The following is a 22,292-nucleotide window of genomic DNA, read 5'->3' as shown; positions in this document are numbered from 1 at the left end:
TTATTTAGGAGCAGGAACGGTAGGGAGGTTATGTGGGAGAATGTCCTTTTCCTTGGGATGTGCCCTGAAGCACTTAGGGGCGACGACCAGGATGCCTGCAGCCTCTCGGGGAAGGCTCAGAAATACACACACACATAGTTAGAAAGAGACAGGAAGCAAATGTGGCAAAATGCTGACAGTTGGTGAATCTAGATGTGGACACACAGGTGCTCACAGCACTTGTGTTGCTCTTGATCTTTCAAAATAAAAAGTTGGGGGGAAATGTTTGTCCTCATCAGCCCACCACCTGTGTGCCCCGCTCACAGCACCAGAAGGGCCAAGGGTCCTGCCCAGGAGCACACCCCTAGCGGCTCCGACCACCACAGGCACTAGGAGGGAGAAGGGGGCTGAGGGACCGTTCTGGGGTCCCTCTGCTTCCGCCCTCCACCCAGATACTAGAGCGACAGGCTCAGGCTCCCAGCTTGGTCCCATCGCCCCACCTCCCAGAGCCGACTTGCAAGTATGCAGTTAACAAGCATCCACCAAGCACTCGGTGGGTCCAGGCCCAGCACGAATGAAGGTCATTTTCAGTGCTACTGGCCCCTGCTCTGCTGCCCTCCCCCAACCCTGTGACCCCCTCAAGCTCCTCTAACTGGTCCCACCTCCAGGCCTTTGTACCTCTGTTCCTTCTGCCCAGAACACACGCCCTCACCTCTGCTACCTGTAAGCCCTACACACATTTCAAGTCCCAGCTGGGATGTCCCTTTTCTAGGAAGCCCTCCCAAGCCCCGTTTGGGAACTCCTCTCATACGTGGGACCCACTGTTTTACATGTAGTCTGTCTTCTCATCAAGTGTACAACAGAGGATCAGACGGGGCACTGCCTGCCGGGGCCAAGCCGGGGAAAGGGGGTAACGGGACATCGGTAAAGTAGGGTGGGCCACAGGGAGGGCTCTGGTTGTGCGGTCTTGGGTGAATGACCCCACACCTCTGAGCCTCGGTTTGTTCATGTGTAAAATGGGACAAACAGACTCTCTTAGAGGAGGAGGATGGACTTGAAGCGCTTGGCGTGAGGTCTGGCACCCAGCGAGCGCTCAGTAGAAGCCCTTTTTTCCCCCTCACCTTCCCAGCTGGACGCTAAGCCCCCAGGGGTCAAGGCGCTTCTCCTGGCATCACCCTCAGAGCCCAGCCCAGTGTCCTGTTGATTCCCACATCAACACCAAGCCACTTGGCTGGATTGGGAACACATCCTGAAACATGTTTCTCACAACATGTTTACCTTCATAATTACAACTGGCTTCGGCCAATTTTAAAACAAGCTGCCTCTCTCCAGCTCGCCTCCAGGACCGGGGTGCCCAGGCTCATTAGGAAATCAGTATTTAAGACCTGTCTTGATCACTTGTAGACTGGGTTGCTCCAAACAAGTTACTTAACCTCTCTGAACCTCAGAGTCCTCATCTGAAGGATAGGGTACAAGCTCCGACCTGGCAGAGTCACCGGGAGGGTTTCTTGAGAGGTGGATAGAAAATTCCCAGCTTAGCAGGGGGCTGAGCTCTACTCCCCTCCTGCTGACTTCCCCAGAGAGCTGGGGGCAGCAGAGCGGGAGGGAGCCTTCTGGGGGCTCAGCGTGGAGAGAGGGGCCCAGCCCCTGCCCCCGGCCCAGCCTTCACCGCCCCCTGCTGTGGCAGGGGTGCCCCCAGGGCCCCCTGCTCCCCTCCACCCACAGAGCCGCGTTCCCGGGCCGCCCTCCTTTCCCCGCAGCTCTTGTCTGCCAGGAGCGAACACGAGAGCCGGTCCCTGGAGCCCAGGATAAATGTTGAGTCTGATTTTGATTTCCCTAAAGCAAAATACCTCTCTCCTGATTGAAGCTCAGCTCAAACACGGTGGGCACAGAAAGCAGGGGCTGCGGCCCACAGAGGCGCTGGCGGCAGCAGGAGGGGTGGAGGGCACCCTGCGTGCGAGCCCTTGCCCCCCTCCCCAGCCGCTGTCCTGCGGGCCCTTTCCATCTCCAGGGGCAAAGGCTGCGTGTCGGCCGTGCCTCCGCCACCCCCACTGCAGGAAAACCATCAGCAAAGGGGCCTCCGGTTTGATTCACACAAAAAGAGAACTGGGGGCTGTTGGGACCTGGCCGCCAGCATCCCCTTGTCACTGAATCCCACCCTCCCATCAGTCCTGACATCACTGACTGTACACCTTCCAGAAGTGCAGCCCCCCTCAGACAGCTCCTCCCCAGGCCCTAGGCCTCTCCGTCTTTGCTCAGCTTCCAAATATTGGGGTTCTCCAAGTCCCTGCCTCCGTGGCCTCCTCACGTGCTCTCTGGGGGGCGGCATGTGCACCCTGCACCCCTCCCTCCAGGCTTCTGGCTCCTCTTGACAGCCCAGGGACCCCTCATGCTCCAAGTGGCCCAAAGGGACCCCCATCCCAGACCGTAACTCCCCTCCTGGATCCCCATTCTGTGCCCTACCGGCAGTCCCACCCATCCAGGCTCCCTGGAGAGCACGAGAACACTGTCCAGGGCCGGCCCAGAGTCCCCCACCCCAGCCCAGGGCTGTGCCAGCCTCTTCTCAGCCTCCCACCTCCATTCCTCCCTCCCTTCTGGTCCCCACCCAGCAGCCGCCAGCATCCCTAATTTGGTCATGTCCCTCCCCCCCAGCAAAGCTTCTTCAGAGAAGGGAGAGAACATGCTGGTGGGCCAGGATGCGGCCCCCTGCCCCACAGCAGCCTGACTCCCCCACTCCAGGGGCAGTGACCCCAGCATCCCCAAGGAGGGGCAGCTGTCTGTAGCAAAGATGGCAGAGCATGGTGGTCTTGTGGGGCATGGATTCCAGGGGTCTGCCGCCCCCCTCCTGCGTGACCCCTCACTTCCCTGGTCTGGGCCTCAGCAGCCCTGTCCCCGAAGGGGGAGAGGGCTCCTCCCACCGCTCTCAGCGACGCTACCCGGCTGTGCCAGTGCGAAGGGCTGCACCGGGGAGGGCAGAAAAGAGCACTGAATGCCCGTGGGGTTTCCCACCCACAGGGGCCTGCCGCACCGAGGGCTGGGTAAGAGGAGAGCTGCCCTCTCTAATCCCCCGGGAGCCACAAGCTCCCCAGCCCCAAATCACTCCCCACCCCGACCTGTAACAGACCCGTGGACCACAGCCCCTGAGGTCAGCCAGCACTGTTGGAGCAGCTTCCAGCAGCCTGTGGAAATGCACTGGTGCCCCTGGGAGGGGCAGGGGGACTTCGGGCTGCCTGCCGTGGCCATGCTGCTTCCCCTCTCTGGAGGCTTCTGAGACTTCCAGGCTCCCACGAAGTGACCTGCAGGCAGCAAGTCAATGACGATGGAGACCCACAGGCCCCGAGCCCAGGGAGCAGCCCATGGACACCATGAGGGGCGGTATGGAGACTGGAGGGTGGGCACCCGCCCTGGGCCAGGTCCCAGATGCACTAACGCGACAGGTGACCTTGGATGGGGGGCTGGCAGGTTCATGTGTAAAGCGGAGTCCTCCAGCAGAGCTGCCGCAGACCAGGTGTAACGTGGTAACACGCACGGGAGCCCGAGTGCCACGGTCACTGTCGCTGTGATGAGCGTCCCACGCCTCTGCCGGGGAGGGAAGAGAGCGGACCCAGCGCCCTCCACCCCACCCCATGCCTGCTCTCCATAAATGCCCAGCTGCAGGGGAGCTGGGCCCCAGGACCAGCCTGAGTTTCATCAGAAAGGAGGCCTGGCCTCCTGCCCAGAATCCCGGGCAGTCTGGGCTGTGCTGGGCGCTGCAGGAGCCCCTCGCCCTGACCCAGAAGAAACGAGGTGCCCAGAGCCCCAAACCCTACAGCCCTCCCCTTGGGGTGGCAGTGGCCCAGCCTCCCTGGCTCACTATTTCCACCCTCGTTGGCTGAGCACCGGCTGGTAGGGGCCCCGCCTGCCTCGCTCACCCTGCACCCTTCTGTGCAGGCTTGCCCGCCAGGACCCAGGACACCAGACTGCCATCCACAGGTAGGTAAGGACCGGACCTGTGAGCCACCACTACAGCTGCCAGCCCTGCATCCAGCCCTTCATACACAAGATTCCGGAGACCCTCGCAAAGCACCCAGTGTCCCAGGGTACAGAGGGAACCGTGTCCACGATCACCCAGCTGACCAGGCTCTGACCGCCTCCCGGGCCTCGCTCCTTACACCCTCCCGGTGCCCCCAGCCCCCGCACTAAGAGGGGCCAGGGTGCTGGGGTGGCAGGAGGATGGCTGAGCAGTTCTGGGGCTATTTCATCTGCAGAAGAGCCCCCTGGGGGTCTGGGGGGAGCTTCAGGCCCGTAAGGCCTGACTTCAGGAACCTGGAGTGGATGGTGGATCCCTGACCACAGAGGGTGGGTTCGGGCTGGGACTCGGCCAGCTGAGCCCCCCGCTCCTGGGGCTTGCTCTTCGCCACCCTGAGCTCAGGCCTGGTGGACCTGACCGTGGCCCAAAGAACCCGGGCTCTCTCCCGCCATTGGCCTTTGCAGAGAAGGGTCCACCCACCACGTGGTCGCTGTGTGACCCCGGTCAATGCACTCCCCTCTCTGAGCCATGGTTTCCTCCTCCATCACAGGGCTGCCGTCAGAGCCAACAAGAGGAGGTTGAAAGCGTTGAGCATGTGACAAGTGCTCCACATGGAGAGATGGGCCATCACGATGACAGTTACGGCATTAGAATTAAACGGCAGGGGTCTCACCGCCACTGGGGCAGCAGCGGGACAAGTGGCTGGTGGCATCAGGCTGTGGGACCCGTGCTAAGTTAGGAAACTTTCCAGGACACAGAAAGGAGCCAAGCCCTCAAGGGAACACGGATGTGAGAAGCTGCTCAGAGCCACTCAATCCCCAGCTCAAATCTCCTGTATCCCACTTGGCCCCTCAGGATCCTCCCTGAGCCCCAGACGACTCCATTGGCTGAGCTTTTGGGCTGCATCAGCCCTTCTGCTGAGAGGTAGGGGGTCCCCAACAGCCCACTTCACTGATGAAGAAACTGAGGCTTCACTGAGAGGCAAAGGCACTCGTCCCAGGTCACAGGGTCAGTGGCAGAGGATTGGAGGTGGGAGCTCAGGTCCATCTGACTCTGGAGCCCAAACTCAAGAAGGCTTTAGCCCGGCGATGGTCATCCCCAAGAAGGGGGCCGCACACCAAGCACCCCTAAGCCATGGCAAGCCCTCGCCAAGCACCTGCTGCGGGCCAGGCACTGGGGTGCATGAGACTTGGGGAGCAGCGGCTCCTGCCCATCCAAGTGCCCCTTGGCAGTACCTCCACTGGAGAGCCAGGCCCCTGAGCTCCATTTTTCTCCTGGATGCTGTGACCCTTCTCGCTTTCAGATTTACCAAACAGAGCTTGAATCCTTGTGATTCATTTCCCACTCCAAGCCTCAGTTTTCTCATCTGACAAACGGGGTAAGAATGTTCACTTTGGGGCTTCCCCGGTGGCACAGTGGTTAAGAATCCACCTGCCAATGCAGGGGACACATTTTCAAGCCCTGGTCTGGGAAGATCCCACATGCCACGGAACAACTAAGCCCGTGTGTCACAACTACTGAGCCTGCGCTCCAGAGCCCACGAGCCACAACTACTGAGTCCACGTGCTGCAACTACCGAAGCCCATGCGCCTAGAGCCCGTGCTCCACAACAAGAGAAGCCACTGCAATGAGAAGCCCGTGCACCGCAATGAAGAATAGCCCCCGCTCGCCGCAACTAGAGAAAATCTGCGCACAGCAACGAAGACCAATGTGGCCAAAAATAAATTTTAAAAAAAGGGGCTTCCCTGGTGGCGCAGTGGTTGAGAGTCCGCCTGCCAATGCAGGGGACACGGGTTCGTGCCCTGGCCTGGGAGGATCCCACATGCCGCAGAGCGGCTGGGCCCGAGCCATGGCCGCTGAGCCTGCGCATCCGGAGCCTGTGCTCCGCAATGGGAGAGGCCACAGCAGTGAGAGGCCCGCGTACCGCAAAAAAAAAAAAAAAAAAAGAATGTTCACTCTGACAAGTTCACAGGTAGGTGAAATTGTTGCTTGGTCCCTGGAGCAGGGCCATGTGGTAGAAGAGTCCAAGGGCTCCCCAAAGGTGCCCTCCCCAGACCCCCTGAAGGGAGAAGGCCAGTGCCCCTGCCCCCAGGAGTGAGAGGCAGAGTCTAGGCAACCACCGAAACAAGGTGTAGTTCAAATCTTGTGTTTTAGCTCAAATATTTCTGCAGATTTTGCATTCTATTCCATCATTTATAGATGTTTGTTTTACTTTAAAGTTACAAAGTGCATTGATTTTCATTTCTATGGAAGTTAAATAACTTTTGCCAAAATGTCCTCAAGTAAAACTGCAGGAAGATGTCATTCGTCTTGTGGTTTCCAGGAATAGCAAGACGAAAGAGCTGCCATTTACTAGGCATGACTGTTTGTGTCCCAGACTAGGCACTTCACAAGCCTGAATCTCATTCAGTGCCCGAACCATGCTGTGGTTCAGCATGGTTTTGATTATCCCCATTATACAGATCAGGAAACTGAGGCCCTTAGAGCTGAAGCCACTTGCCCAAGGACCAAAGTCAGTCTGCAGTGGAGCTGGGACCAGAACCAGGGTCTGGGTGACTTCAGAGCTTGTGCAGAAGTGCAGTATTTAAAACGTCACACGAAAACATTCTGAGAATAACCTTCTTTAACGTCCTGACTGCTTCCTGAACTTCGCTGTCTGGTCCCACTGAATCTTTGGTTTCTCTGAATCCCCAACAAAGGGCCACCGGGGCTCCGAAGCAAAGGTCCTCAATATTTGCTGATCTATTAACAACTTGCTTTGACTAAGTGGGGGTTCAAATTCCAGCTCTCCCATGTCCTGGCTGTGTGACCTTGGACAAATCAGTTAACCTCTCTGAACCTCGTCAGGAAACTGAGGATAATAAAGCCTACCATAGCTGTGTACACAGAGAAAAGACTAGAAGGAACAGGTGAAAATGTTAACGACAGTGATGTCAGAGAGACAGTACAAGGAGTGGTTTTGTTCTCATCTTTGTGATGGCCCGTATTTTCCAATTCTGTCCTTCCCCAATCATTGGGGGCTCCGTGGGCAGGATCTGGGTCTGCCTACATCACAGCCACAGAACAGCGTCTGGTACACAGTAGGCACTCAGTGTGTACTCGTTCTTGTAGAATGCACGTGTTATGCTTGATTTAGGTGGGTAAGTTGGAAAGTAGACATGCCTACTTTAGTTTTCTAAAACTCAGTTATTCCTGGCTAATAAATGGACTTGCCCTGGTGGCTACACATGGGCTCTCTCTCTCTCTCTCTCTCTCTCTCTCTCTCTCTCTCTCTCTCTTTCTCACACACACACACACACACACACACACACACACCCCAAGGTAAGACTCCAACTACTCCCTGGTTCAAGCCATCTCTACTGCCAGACTCTGAATCTTCCAGAAGAGTGGTAAGTCCTGAAGGAAGTGAACCACACCTTCTGCTTCCTTTGAGACCGTGGGAAGCAGTCGGCATGTGGGATTTTCTCAGGACTCCTGGTGGAGAACCTCTCAAACATTTCAGAGCCGAGCCGAGCCGAGGGCTCAGGGGTTTGGTTCAGCCCAATTTCATGAACATTTTCCAAGCACCTGCCAAGGTCAGAGGCTGTGGGAGGCCCTGAGGCACCTGGTCAACAGGAAAGGTCTTTTTCTGAATTGAGTCATTCTTTAGCCCCTGTGTGACCTGGAGAAACTGAGTTCACCTCTCTGAGCCTCAGTTTCATCACCGGTAAAATGGGGATGGTGGTGGTGACAAATACCTTCCTTGCAGGGTGGTTAGAAGGAACAAATGGGATTTTTCACCCCTTCATTCATCCAACAATTAATTTCTGAGCACTCAAATGGGCCAGGGAACACAGCAGTGACCCAGGCCCCGACGCCGTCCTCCGAGGCCCTGATGGAACAGTAGATGCGGACCTACAGCACACGACCACACAGCTGTCTAATTATCTGCCGTGATAAGAAGGGAAAGTGTAAAGCTGGAACCCGACCCAAGCAGGGGGGGGTCAGGGCGTGCTCCCTGGGGACAGGGCGCTTAGGCTGACACATAAAGGACGATCAGACTTCAGCAGGCAAAGAGAAAGGGCTTTCCAGCAAGGGGGGTGGGGCGCGATGTCCAAAACCCAGAGACGATACAGAGAATGGTGAGGCCAGGGGACCACCAGAAGCCACATCTCTCTAGAACAAAGCACTAGCCAGAGGAAGCGCCGTGTGGAGCTTCCTCTGGCTACGGGCACAGAGCACAGCAAAGGGCTCCAAGATACTAACAACTGCTACTATTATTAACAAAGGTGTCACAGCACCCAAAGACGAGGCAGGATGACCAGGGCCAATAACGTGAGCAGCTGGGAGGGGAGGGGGCTACAGGAAGCCGTGGACAGTTGCCACTCCTCCTATCCACCCCGTCCCCCCAGCCATAGCCCCCACTTCCTTGCTTCATCCCCAGCCCTGGGAGGGGGTGGGACACGCTGGGCTGGTCTTCATCACAGCTCAGACACGAGCCGGATCGGCCACCGTCCTTAAGGTCACAACCACTAGAGTGCCGCACACCCACCAGCCTGGCCAGAGCCCCCCAGAGGCTGGACCCTGACCCTGACCCAAAACGCCCACTGGTGCCTCCTTCGCCCAAGGAGGGCCCTGTCTCCCCTAGTGTGCCCTGTGTCCTTGCCTGTTTCCCAAGACTAGCTCCATCAGTGTGCCCTCCGGGTGGGGCCCTCCCTGCTGGTCAGCCGGCCCCTCTGAGGGGCTACCCCGCTAGGCCTCTGGCTCACCGTGCATCCCCTCTACACTCCCGCCCCCGCTCCGGGTTTCCAGGGCCTCAGAGTTGCAACCTCGAGGCCTCCAGACCCGGAACACACTGTTCCTTCTGTCTGAAACGCTCTCAACATCTCGCATAAACCCTCCCCCGCCCCAAAACCTCTCTGTGCCTTCTCAACTCCTACTTCTCCCTCAGGTAGGGCTGCCAAATTTAGCAAATAAAAATACAGGATGTCCAGTGAAATTCGAATTTCACATAAACAATGAATAACTGTTTAGTATACCTGGCAGCCCTACCCTTGAGTCTCCGCTGAAACGCTGCCTCTTCCAAGAAGCCCTCCCAGGTGCACCACAGAACCGGTGGGCTCCCATAGCGTTGTGCAACGCTCTGTCTCGTTTCCTCACCAAGCTGTGAATGCCACGAGGGCCAGAAATCCATCCATCCAATGTGCCTCGTGTCCTGGCACCCACGGGACCTGGCAGGAGACAGCTGTTCCACAAACAGTTTCTGCATCAGGCAGTGAGGGGTGGCAGAGCGGCCCGGGGATGCCCTCGGCCAGACTTGCCCACACGGGTACACAGGGCCTCCAGCTGTGAGAGAACGGGCCTCCTTCCCCAAGCTGCGTCCAGAATGCTTCTCAGGACCACTCACCCCCTCCACGGAGCCAGAGCAGAGGAAACACGAATGAAGGTGAGAGCAGCTAGCAGGCTCCTCTCCTGTATTTTGACGGCCACTGTTGGTTTTAATTAAGATCCTGTCCTGCTCAGGCCCAGCAAGGGCCCCATCATAGGCAGTCTGGAAACAATAATCATCCAACGTGGCCGTGTAGGCTACCGAGCCACGGACAGTGGCAGGGCGACGGGTGCCGGGAGACAGGAGCCCCACCAGCACAGGCTTTGAGCTCGTCTAGCTCCTTGCCTGCCCAGCACATACACCATATATTTTTGAACAGAAGGGAAGCGTTGGCTTTTTCCCCCACAGTGCCAAAAATAGCCCCATCTCCTGCCTTGGAACAGGAATCTTTTGGTTCATACAAAGAGAAAGGAGAAGGAGGGGCCCTGGAGGAGGGGCCAAGCTGGCTGTCTCCCCTCCCCGGCTCCCCAGCCCCAGACGGTGAGAGGGGCTGGGGTCTTTGCTAAGCCTCACCTGCTGAGGCCCAGCCTCCCAGCACCTGACTTCTGAGGACCGCCCCGCCCCCCCGAGATGTGTTAAGCCCCTCGTCACCCAGGCCAGGAGGTAGGAGGAGGCCAGACAAATGGAAAGCAAAGACCTGAGATGGATGAGAAGAAACGTCGTTGAGGGACTTCCCTGGTGGTCCAGCTGTTAAGACTCCGCGCTTCCACTGCCAGGGACCCAGGTCCGATCCCTGGTCGGGGAACTAAGATCCCACACGTCACGTGGCCAAAAAAAAAAAAAAGAAAAGAAAAGAAATGTCGTTCATTCATTAGCTCGTCTGTTTATGGAATTGTTTTTTCCTTCATTCCAACAAATGTGCTCCAGGCTCTGTCCTAGGAGCAGGGATGCAGCAGTGAACTGTGAAACCAGACGCGTCCGACCCTCACGGCGCTCACAGCCGAATGGCAAGAAGGTGGGTTAAACAGGTCCTCACCACCAGGTCTGGGGCGGGCACTGGCTGGGCCCAGGGCACCTCCATGCAAGGGGACGTTGGGCGCTGATGCAAGCTGAGTGTGGGCGGGGGTGGGTCCTGCTCAGGCTCAGAGGAACGAGGCAAACAGAAGGTCAGATGGAAGGCGGTCTCAGCTGCCCCTCGCCCAGGTGAGGACCCTCATTTCTCCCGCAGCAGGTCCGCAGGAGGCGTTTTCCCATTTTATGTATGAGGCCACCAGGACTCAGAGGAGGGATTTCAAGAGCCTAGCGTGTGCCAGGCCCTTTTGCCAATAGTTTCACACTCGCTCCATCCACCATACTGGGAGGCGGGGTTAGCGTCATCTGCCCATTTTACAGATGAAGTGAGGAAGCTCAATAGGAAAGGGCTTGGCCAAGATCCCAGAGCTGATGAGAGGAGCTGGGCTCTGTACCCAGGCCCGGCTGGTCCCTGAGGAGGAATTCCTGACACTACCGACAAGCCATCTCAGCTGCCGTCCCCCTCCCCGCAGTTCCCTAGAAGAGAAAGCAGGGGTTCATGGTAGGAAGTGATCACAGGGCTGGGAAGTGGAGAACAGGGGATTTGAACCTAGATCTGTCTGCCTCCAAATCCAGGGCCCTTTCTGGTTCCCACAGCAGTTTCTTACTTCTAAAAAAAAAAAAAGAGGCCACTTCCTGTCCCCAAAAGGCCAGAGCAGTGGGGGAGCTGGTGGAGCCTGGAGAAAGACAGAATGGCGCTCTGAGCCCACTTCCTAGCTGAAAACCCAAGCCTGAAATAAAAACTGCAGAGTGCTATTTCTGCCTTGGGTTAAACATTCCTCAAAGCCACATTCCTCCGCTCTCCTCCTTCTCCCCTGCCAGGGAATCCAGAGCACGGTGGCCTGGATGCGCCACCAGCTTCCTGGGGCCACCTCATGAGACCAGGAGTGCCAGGGCCAACAGCTGCCCTGAACCCATCCTGGGCAACCCCAACCCAGACTCCCTCGGTGGGGAGCACGGCCTCCTAGATGGCACCGTCAGGGTTCCCTGGGGCTGAGAAAAGGTGACATCCATATCACTGAGAGTGGGACAGATGGGGACACTGAGACCCTGAGAGGCGCAGCCACAGCAAATTGGGCTGGAACCAGGACCCCAGACTCTTAGCTCCCTGGCAATTCCCCACCCCCATCAGATTGCAGGTCAGGGACACAGGTGGGCCCCGCCCCGGTCAGCAGAGAAGCAGAACGAAGCAACACATGGCGAGCACTTTGGAAAGCCCAAGCCTTACCCAGAGGCATTCACAGGCCTGCTCTGTGCACAGCTCCCGGCTGGGCACTGAGCAAACGCCCAAACCCACCAGATGCATCCCTCCCCTCAAGGTGCTTACAATCCCCCAGGATACTGCTACCAGACCTCCAGAGCCCAAGGTCCTCTCTGTCACCGTGCCTCTGAGCCCCGCATGGCACCCGTGAGGACTTGGTCTCTCCCTTGACCAACAGACACTTCCTGAGGCCCCCAGGCCACGCCAGGCACGGGCAGGGCAGGATGGCCGGGGCACTCTGGGCCTCCACGGCTTCATCCTCGGGCTGTGCCTTAGCACCCAAGGACCCCCCCGGATGGGGCAAAGGCTAAGAAAGCCTCAGAGGCCTGGGTGCGGCCCAGCCCGCTGTACACTCTTAGTGATGCTCCCTGGACTTGTCACGACCCTCCTCCTGTCACTGTACTGAAGGCCTCGACTCTGCCTCCATCCCACAGGAAGCCAAGTGAGGCTGTCCCCAGTCCCCTGCAGGAATCAGAACGGCAAGACCAGGCGGATTCCCTGGCGGTCCAGTGGCTAGGACTCTGCGCTTTCACTGCCGAGGACTCGGGTTCAATCCCTGGTCGGGGAACTAAGATCCTGCAAGCTGCACGGTGTGGCCAAAAAAAGAGAAAAAAAAAAAAAAAAAAAGACCAATAGGGCTGTGTGTTCCCAGCTGGAAGGATCCTACCACCCCACCACCCAACCTCACATCCGGCCCAGGAATCCAGGACGCCTGGCAGTGTCTGACACTCCAGCAGTTGCTTGAATGCCTCCAGTGATGGGACACTCACTACTCTTAGTAGCAGCTCTAAGGTTACAAGGCTCACAGAGGTCATGGGAGGCGGGCACGGGGTGGGAAGGGCATGGCTTTGGCAAGACAAAGGTCTAAGCCTGAGCCCCAGCTTGGCCACTGATTGGCTGGGAGGCCTTGGGCATGTCCCTGAACCTGCCCAGGCCTCCTTTTCTTCATCTGTAAAATGGGCATAATAGTTCCTCCTCCAAGGGCTGTGGGGAGAACACAGGAGGGAAAATCTGTACTCAACACTCCTGGCACCAAGTGCCCACTTGGTAAACAAGAGTCATCATCACTGTCACCCCTGCCAATGACATTTCCCCACTGCTCGAGGGCAGAGGGCCCCCAGAGACCACCGAGGCCAGGGCAGAAGGGGAGAGAGGCGGCAGCCACGCCACCTGGCCCCAGGGCGGGCAGCTGAGCAATCAGCTTCTGATCCAGGGGCCGGCCTGTCTGTGCCTCCCACCTGAGGGCCCCCACCCCCCTTGCACACCTACATTACAACCTGCTCAGACCTGCCGTCACACACACCAACGTGCCGCTCACTCACTCCTGACACGTGCCACGACCCCGTCACTCACGCTCGGAGCAGGCCCACATGAGCCAGGGGCGCACGCCCACACTCACTCACGCTCACTCGCACACCTGCACCAACCGCACGGGGCCCCTCATCACAGCCCAGGGTCAATTTCCCCCGCACCACTCACCAGATGTGTGGCCCTGGGCCAGCGCCGGTCCCCTCTGAGACTCAGTTTCCCCACCTGTAGAGTGGGGACCATGCACGGCTCCTGGGAGGAGTGGGTGACGAACACATCAACGCTGAGCTGGGCTGGCATGCTTAATGCCAGACTCCGGCCGAGGTGACAGCCTCTGATCCTTACTCGTTGCTGGTTACGGGGTCTCCATCACCACTGATGAGCTACGGGGAGCACCCAAGCCACCAAATTCAGTGTCTTTGCTGTTTCTAACCCCGCACGCAACAGCCCTGTGTTATGAGGGCATTATAATCTCCAACTCACAGATGAGAACACTGAGGCATCAGGAGGTGAAAGACTTGCCTGTCGCTGAGCCAGCCAGAGAGTCCAAGTCATGAGACACCGGAGCCCGAGCACATCCCGTCCCTGGGGCCCCGGAGGAGCTGCCCCATGGAAGTCTCACCATCTGGCAATCTGAATACTGTACAGAGCGGGAAACCGAGGCCCGGGGGGGGCTAGTGATTCGAAAGTCACTGTCCAGGCTGCAGTGCTTCTGGGACAGAACCCCAAACAGGTGTGTCTCCAGTCCTCCAGGCCCGCGTCCACGCAGGATCCTAAAACCCAGCACTCTGGAGCCGGCCCGCCCTCCCCAACTCCCAGAACAATCCAGCTACCAGCCAGGCCAAACACAGAAGCCGTGTGCGTTTAACATTCACTCCCAATTCAGCCGAGGGCCTGTGACAGCTCACCCTGTTACCTCCCAGGGGGGTGGCCGCGAACCGTCCCCTGCCTCCGACGGCCAAGCAGCCCCATTCCTGCGAGGACATTTACTGAGCACTTACTAGGTGCAGGTCCCTGTGCCTGCCAACGGCACACACCTGGCACCCAGAGCTCAGCAGGGTGAGGGGCTCCCCAGGGTCACATGGCCGGCAAGCTGGCCCTTGAGCCCTCACCACTCTGCTGTCCCACCCCCAGCCGGGAACCTGACCCCAATTTCACATTACCTGGAAACCTGGCGTGTTAATTTATGACGATCTCTGCCGTGGTAGATAGACCACTTGTGCAAAGTGTTTCATCTCATAATGACAGTAAGGAGGAACCTCTTTCTAATTTATACTGGTTTTTCTTTTCCTTACTGGAGAGCAAGAGAGATTTAGGACAAGATGAACCCCATCAGCTTCAATGAAGAAAGCAAGACATCTTCATCTCCACCCCAGCAGGCAACCCATCACGGCGCCATGGGAGGCACCCGACAGGAGTCAACCTGCCCCGGGTATTTGCCACGTGACCCTGCGAGAGATACTTCACCTCTCTGGTACTAGACTGGTCCATTAGTAAAATGAGGACTTTGGACTACATGACCCCAAAGTCTCCTCTAGCTCAAAGATTCCAGGATTTTATTTTATACTAATCAAAGAAATGAATATTGAAACAGTGAGCTACTCTTTTCTTCCTCATCAAGTTGGCAATTATTCAGAAAAACAATAACACTCAGTGCTGGCAAGGATGCAGGGAAACAGGCACTCTCCCATCCACTTTTGCTGAAAATATAAATGGGAACATACTTTGTGGAGAGCAATTGAAAAATTTTTCAATCAAAAGCCTTTTAAGATGTTCCCAGCCTTTAATATGACAGCTTCAGCCGGGGAAATTTATCTTCAAGAAGAGACATGTGCAAAGATTTACTACAAAGATGTTCATGCCGAGATTTAGTACAGAGATGATTCTCAAGCACTGCTCATATCAGAGAGAAAAAAAAACAACCTAAATGTCCAATGGCCAGGGATTAAATAAAATATGTTGCATTCATATGATGTATTGTTAAAAAATCATGGGCAAACATTCACAGTTGTCAGATTTTGAGAAGTTAAAAAGTATATAATCCCGAATTTACAAGGTAATGAAACCTATGTACCAAGTCCTATTGAGTGTTCCTCCTAAATATATGTAGGATCTGTCCTTGACATCACCCCCAGTGATACCCCCAATTTATCACCATGATCACCCGGCCTTGATTCCAACCCCCTCCATACTAGGGACTACGTGCTAAAAGGATATCCAAACCCAAATCTAACGTCTCCACCACCTCCATCCATAGACGGCCACCCCCGGCCCCACCCATCTGGGAAAACGTCCAAAACCTTTCCTACGGCCTTTGGGGCCCTTGGTGAGGGATGGCGTGAGCCCAGTGCACTGGCCGGCTGCATCTGCCCCAGAGGGGCTCAGGCCTGGCCTTGGGAGCAGAGGAATCTGGGCCCAATCCCAAGGCCACGGCCAGGAGGAAGGGCTCTCACCTGACACTGTGAGATATGACATGCCAGAACTCTCTAGGGTGGGGATGGGGGTGGATGGAGCTGGGGGATGCAAAAAGAGCCGGAAGAGGTGTTTGGAGGAGGCCTGGGCTCTGGGCCCCGGGGGAGTCCCTGCCCCTCTCTGACCTCTGCTTCTCTCAGCAAGGGGTGGCTGTAAGCCAGTGGGCCCATCCCGCGCTGGAGGACAGAGGACTTGCCTCTGAGGTTCAGTTGCCACCAGGAGAGGTTTAAAGGGTCCCCCCAGAACCAGGCACCACGCTAAACCCTTCAAGTGCGCAGATTCCTCCCACCTCTGGGGCCCCCCTGATGCCTGTTTTCCAGAGGAGGAAAGTGAAGCTCCGTGAGACAGGGCTTGCCCAAGGAAAGGGCCAGAACCCCGGCGCATCTGGTCCCCGGGGTCTACTTCCCTCCCTGAGACTCTGTGGCTAAACAGCGCCCCCTCCCCTTCTGTCTCACGCTCGGACCTCCAAGCCCTCTCCCCTTTAGATCCACAGAGTCACGTGGGCAGGTACCGCAGATGAGCAAACTGGTGCTCAGAGAGGGTAAGCAGCTTGCCCAAGGTCACAGAGCCCGAGTGAGGACCCAGCCCATTCTCCAGGATACTGAGTTTACAACAGGCTTGATATTTCTTGCCCAGCCCAGCTGTCAGAGTCTGACCTCGATTCCTCCTGCTGCTGCCGTTTAGCCTCCAGTGGAGTCGGGGAGCAGCCTCCTTGGTCTTACCCGCATACACACAGGGGGCAGAGGGATCGCAGAAGCCGCCTCCCTCCCTCAGGGCCTTCCCTCTCCCGGGTGGCTTATCCCTTTCTCGGCTGTGGGGCCCTCCACGCCCCAACTCGCTCATTTAACTTAAGATGGGTGCCAGATACTGCCTCCCCCCAAGTCAAGGTCTTGCCCTCCATGGTCGAGCAGAGTTGGGTGGGGGGAAGCACCAATCAGAGTTATTCCTTATTCTACAGGAAGGGACCCTCATGGGACCCTTCCCAAAGCCAGAGAGGCTGGTGACATCCAGCATCTCCCAACCAGACTCCTGGGGGTCCCCTTCTGTGCTCTGGGCTGCAGACACTTTAGCTGCTGACCACCCCCTAATCCAGATGCCCCTCCCTCCACCATTCTGGCATCAGGGGAAAGGCCGAAGAGACCCAAGATTGGCAACAAGAGCAGAGGGAGGAGGGGACCTCCTCTGAGTTTTGGAAGGAGGCTCCGTGGGGAGAGCCGCGAGCACCACGGGGAGAGAATAAGGGGGAGAGAGGGTGGAGGTTTCTGCCTCCTGGGGCTGGCTGGCTTGGCCCAGAAGTCTTTAAACGGATGCAGCTCAGACCACGACAGACGGCTTGAGCCCCACAAGCTCGGTTTTCCGGAAGACCTGGCTAGTTTCCACCCAAGGGCAGGAATTACATCTCTCTCGTTCACATCTCCATCTCTGTGCCCAGGACAGAGTGAGCACACAGTGAAGGGCAGGTCAGGGCAGCCTCAAAATTAACAAGTGGGATGGGGGTGGGGGAGAGACTGCAGCAGGTAAAACAAGAACCTGCTAAGGTTCGGGGCAAACCAAAAGTCCCATCTTTCCACGCCTCCTGAGTGCCAGGCACAAAGACCAGGGCCGTAGGGAGGTTCCTTCATGGAGAGATTGACTTTGCTCACAAGATATATTTACGACCGGTTCGGGATGAAGCCGAGTTGTGTAGTCAAAACAACGTGTTAGTAACGATCACTAACATGCATCCCTGCATCCCTGACAAGTGTGTGTCACGCGTCAGGGACCTCTTACCATACGCCTTATGCTCTGCTGCGTGTGAATCATCTTGTTGCCTCCTTACATGCCCTTGGAGTCAGGGACCATGAGCACACCCACTTTGCAGATGAGGAAACTGAGGCTCAGTTAGGTGAAGGGCTGGCCTGTCCCACAGCCTGGGCACACAGGGATGACAATATCCTTACCAACAAACTGCACAAAAGTGGGCCAGACCTCACAGAAACCGGGCTGCTGGCCACACCGAGCGCTGTTTTTTTTGTTTGTTTGTTTGTTTTTTGGGTTTTTTTTTTGCTGTACGCAGGCCTCTCACTGTTGTGGCCTCTCCCAACGCGGAGCACAGGCTCCGGATGCACAGGCTCAGTGGCCATGGCTCACGGGCCCAGCCGCTCCGCGGTATGTGGAATCTTCCCAGACCGGGACACGAACCCGCGTCCCCTGCATCGTCAGGCGGACTCCCAGCCACTGCGCCACCAGGGAAGCCCACCGAGCGCTGTTTGATGAGTCCCGGCTGGGTGGGACCTCCGTCTCTCGCAAACCTCCTGCTGCCCCTGGATGTGAACTGTGCCGGGGAGGGTGAGGATTGGGTTACGGGGCGCTGATGACTTACAAAATCTTTTCCGCAGCGGAGGGAAAAAAAATCTGTTCTGCAGTGTTAAAGCTGAATGACAGAGAGGTTTAGCTAGGCTGAATCCAGATGTGCCAAGGGAGGGCCACACGGTTGGAGCTCTCAGAACTCCTCCTGCGTCCTCACACACACAGATCACCAAGACAGTCTTTTCCAGAGAGCAGGAGACTCAACACCAAGGATGGCAGCCAGGACTGACTTGGGCATGAACATCTGGGGCTCCCCTCTGGGCCCCCCTCGGCGTTGTGGCTGGCTGTGGGATGCCGAGGTGGCCTAGGACACCAGGTGAGGCTTACACATGCCAAGACTCCCAGAACCAGTTGTAGGTCTTCAACTGGGACTCCTCAGAACCAAGGTCTGCATGACAAACACTCGTTAAGGGTACAAATTCCTGGGCCCGGCCCAGACTCTAAGAATCGGAAATCTGGGAGGGCGACCAGACCCAGGCACCTTGGTGTTTAACGGACCCTCCAGGAGATTCTGACATTTGAGAGTCCTTCCTAAGCGCTCCTCTCTTGACCCCGTATAACACACAGAACCCCTTGAACAAAGAGCAGACGGCTTCACGCCCCGGCCAAAGGAGGCCCATCTGGGGCCTTAGAACAGGCTGGAGGCTTTTCCTGCTATTCCTGCCGGGAGACTTTTCATTCAACAGATACCTGTGGCCCTACTAAGTGCCAATGCAACCCGACAGGGAAGGGCCTGCCCTGAGGGAGCCGACATCAGCAAGGGAGATAGACAGGAGTCCCACGAGCCCACCACGACCTCCATCAGCCCAAACCCAATAAGAGCCCTAGAGGAAAAGTACCCGGCTCACTCTCTCCCTCATCGAAACTGTTCCAGCTCTCCAAAGGCCTTTTAAAATAGCCCGGCCCAGCCCAGCACCATGGGCCTGATTCCTAACAAGGCCTTGTTGACTCATCTTCTCCCAAAGTTGACAGATCTGCCCAGAAAGAGGGTGATGGACAAAATGACCGCCCCAGGTGCCTTCCCAACCCAGACGCCACCATCACAGGCTTAGAAATCGGAAAGGGACACACAGAAAAAAAGCCCCTCCAGATTTCTCAGCGTGAGCTCTGAGGTCTCTCAAGGGGATTAACTTGGGGGCCAGACAGGCCTGAGTTCGAGTCCTGGCACTGCCTGCTGATGGGCCCTGGGATCTTGGGTCCCGGAACTACTGTGAGGATTGAACGCGTTAGGGAGGCAGGGAGCTTGGTGCATGATGTGCTCCAGAAGCAGGAAACCTGGCTCCACTCAGCTCGCAGGTGATGGAGACACCCTGGTGCAGCCCAAGCTCACTCCTCCTTTGAAACCCACTGGACCCTCTGCCTCCCCAAGCCCAGGGGCCCGGGAAGCCCCGTGTGCAGCCTGCCTGCTGACAGCTACAGGCCGCAGCTGGACAGAGCCTGAAGGAAGGCCCAGCAAATCTCACAAAACAGCAGCCAAACTGGGAAGGGCCACCTACCCACCTTGGAAAGAAGGTAAGAGCAGAAAGGACGGAGTCCCTGGTCCTCAGAGCCTCAGCCCTTCAAGGAGCAGCTACTGGGATGTGAGCGCCTTGCTGCAGAATTCCACTGGAGAGGGGCCAGTACCTCCCAGTGGCCTAGCACCCACTCAGGAAAGACCCCTTCAATCCAAGCACATGGGGGTGAGGGGCATGGAGCTGAAGTGTGGGCTTGGACAGACCTGCAAACGTGCCCAGAAGACCAATGGAGTGGGGGGAGGGGCGAGCAGAGGTTGTGCAATGCACCATCACAAGCTACCTCCCAAGCTTCCATCAACGCGTGGAGGTGGCGGTCAATCTGCCTCCGTCTAGGGAGGGCACAGAGCGGCTGGACCCACGCAGCTGCCCAGGTACGGGCTCAGAATCCCAACCCAAGCCCAGAGCCCCTGCCCCGTTCCAAGTCAGATCCCCAGGCAGAAGCCCTTCCAGACCACTCAGCAGTCCTCCTCCGATGCCCCAAAAGAAAGACCCTAAAAGAAAGACCGTGTGGTCAGGACCCAGTGCCATTAACCCTTGGCACGCTGGGACATCTCCAAGAGGCTTGCAGGGAAGGGAGAAGTCTGGTACAGAGAAACTGGAGAGGTGAGGCAACCGGAGAGTTGCGAAGTTGGGCACGTGGAGAGAGACACACTGGGACAGATCTAGAGAAATCTGAAATTGACAGACCCTCCTCTCAGGGGTGCCCCAGACGGTTAAAAGATGAGATGGACCAGATCACCCAGGGCTGTAGAAACCCATTTCCCAGCTTGGCAGATACAGATAGAAGCTGGGAAGGTGCAATCTGGGCCAGAGGAGAATTCAGCCTATAAACCGTGCAGCCAAGAGGATGCACAGGACCCTTCACCGCTGCCGCTGCCATGAGCTCTCCGACAAGTCTCGCCACCCCACCACACACGATCAGGGCCAGGGAGGGGGCGACAGGCCAACCTCGCAGCAGCAGCAGCGGTAGCGGCGGCAGCAGCGGCGGCGGCAGCGGCAGCAGCAGTAGCGGCGGCACCGTGATGCATGAATCACCCGCCCCGCTGCGCTCGTGCCAGTCGGCTCCGCGCAGCCGGAGCCACCTCGCAAGCAGGCGCCCACTTTCCGCCCCTCGCCCTTGCACACCCCTGTCCTTTTGGACAGTTCTGGTGGGGGGGGGGCCGCGGGGGGGCTGGGGGCTTCCCTCCGAGCCCGGGGGTGGCGCCGCGCTCGCGGACAGGCGGCACACGTCCCGGGAGCGCGTGGTTGGGGGGTGTCCTAGAACAATAGGGCCAGGTGTGGGGCTGGGGGCGCGGCCGGGAGCTTCCGAGGGGCCCGGGGCGGGTGCAGAGCAGGGGATGGCCAAGGCAGGGTGGTGGCGTCGTGGGGAGCGGAGAACGGGCCCGGAGCGGACGCTGGGCGGGGGGTGGGGGTGGTGACCGCGCGTGGGGGGAGGGGCGCGAGGGGGCGGAGGCAGCGCCAGGCAGCGCAGGGCGGGGGTCCCGGCGCGCGCACTCACAGTAGGTTTTCCTGGTCAGCTCCTCCACGACTTCAGGCTTCAACTTGCTGTTGGATTTCCCCATCCTCGGCGGCCGCGGCCCCCGCGCCCCGGGCCGGACCCCGTCGGGGCGCCCAGCGGGAGTGGCTGGGCCGGGGCGGGGTGCGCGGGGGGCCGGCGGGCCGGGGCCGCGCCTTTGTTTGCGGCTCGCGGCGCGGTGCCCGGGGCGCGGGGCAGCCGCTCGGCAGGCCCGGGCCGTCCGGCCGCCGCCCTCTCCGGGCGCCGCGGCGCGGAGCTGCGCTGGGCTGGGCGCCGACGCGGCCGCGGTGTGGCCGCGGTCGTCCCTGGTTACTGAGCTCCGCGGCACATGCTCGCTGCTGCGCTCCCTCTCGCCGCCGCCCCTGCGCTCCCCGCCTCCCGCCTCCCGCCCGCACCGGCGCGCCAGGGGTGGATCCGGAGCCGCCACTCAGCGCCCGGCGCCACCTCCCGCCCCGCACCCGCGCGGCCGGGCCTGCGCCCGCGGAACGACGACCCCGCGAGCGCCAAGCCAAGCTCGCAGAGTGGCGCCCCTGGCCTCATCGGCCCCCGGGCGGGAGGGCGAGGTCACCCCCGCCACCTCCCTCGCGGCGATCTGGCCCCCCCCCTAGGGCGGAGCCGGGCGGGGGAGGGCCCGGAAGATCTGACGTGAATGAGGCTGAGGCTCGGCTTGGCGAAATTCATTCATTCGACACTGATTTGTTGGGCGCTGGGGAAGCCTGGGAGCAGGCCAGGCGCGGTCCCAGCCCTGACGAGGCGGGGGCGGGAGGGGAGGACACGTCTCTGCAGGATGTCACATGTGGTGGCGGGAGGGGGGGGGCACCTACCGCGGCCTGGGGAAGGTGACCTCCAAGCCCGGGGGAGGGAGGGAGGGTGGTTGGGAACGTGTTCAAGACCCAGAAAACCTGGAGGAGGGAAGGAGGCCTGAACGCCAGGGAGAGCTCCTCTCCGTGCACGGGACTCCACGCACAGTCCGGGGTATGATGTGAGGCCAGAGAGAAGGGCAAGGACCAGTGGGGACAGGCCTGCGCTCGCCCCAAGGAGCTGGGCCTCTGCGATTTAAGCAAGGAGGTAACAGGGTCAGATATGCTTTCTCTGCTTCGCTGGCCTCAGTGTGGAGGGGCGCTCTGGTCAGGAGCTGCGGCCCAGACCAGTGGCCAGGTCTCCACCTGGATGGACAGAGGCAAGGGATGGGGGGTGGGGTAAGTTTATGGTGAGGGAGAGAGTCTACGTGGGCTTCCAGGGCCACCCCATCTACAATGTGAACATGTTGGGACCTCTTCTGTCCCCTTCCCCAGCTTTATCTTTTTTCTCTTTAGCAACTATCACAGATCTCTTTTTTTTTTAATTTAATTTTATTTTTTTTTTATACAGCAGGTTCTTATTAGTCATCAATTTTATACACATCAGTGTATACATGTCAATCCCAATCGCCCAATTCATCACAGCACCATCCCCACCCCCCTGCGGCTTTCCCCCCTTGGTGTCCATATGTTTGTTCTCTACAT

At 58.3% G+C, this 22,292-nt stretch overlaps 1 protein-coding gene across 1 annotated transcript in view; it reads right to left on the bottom strand.

The window, feature by feature from the left end:
* NCS1 (neuronal calcium sensor 1) overlaps positions 1-20,833 on the bottom strand; it is a 43,575-nt gene extending 22,742 nt beyond the window's left edge. The window contains exon 1 of the mRNA XM_065878976.1: positions 20,770-20,833. Coding sequence (XP_065735048.1) covers positions 20,770-20,833 — 64 coding nt within the window. The remainder of the gene's footprint in view (positions 1-20,769) is intronic.
* Between the last annotated feature and the right edge of the window lie 1,459 nt (positions 20,834-22,292).

The sequence above is a fragment of the Phocoena phocoena genome, chromosome 6 (assembly GCF_963924675.1).
Source record: "Phocoena phocoena chromosome 6, mPhoPho1.1, whole genome shotgun sequence".
Classification (NCBI taxonomy): Eukaryota; Metazoa; Chordata; class Mammalia; order Artiodactyla; family Phocoenidae; genus Phocoena; species Phocoena phocoena.
This window is presented reverse-complemented; position numbering and strand designations above follow the sequence as displayed.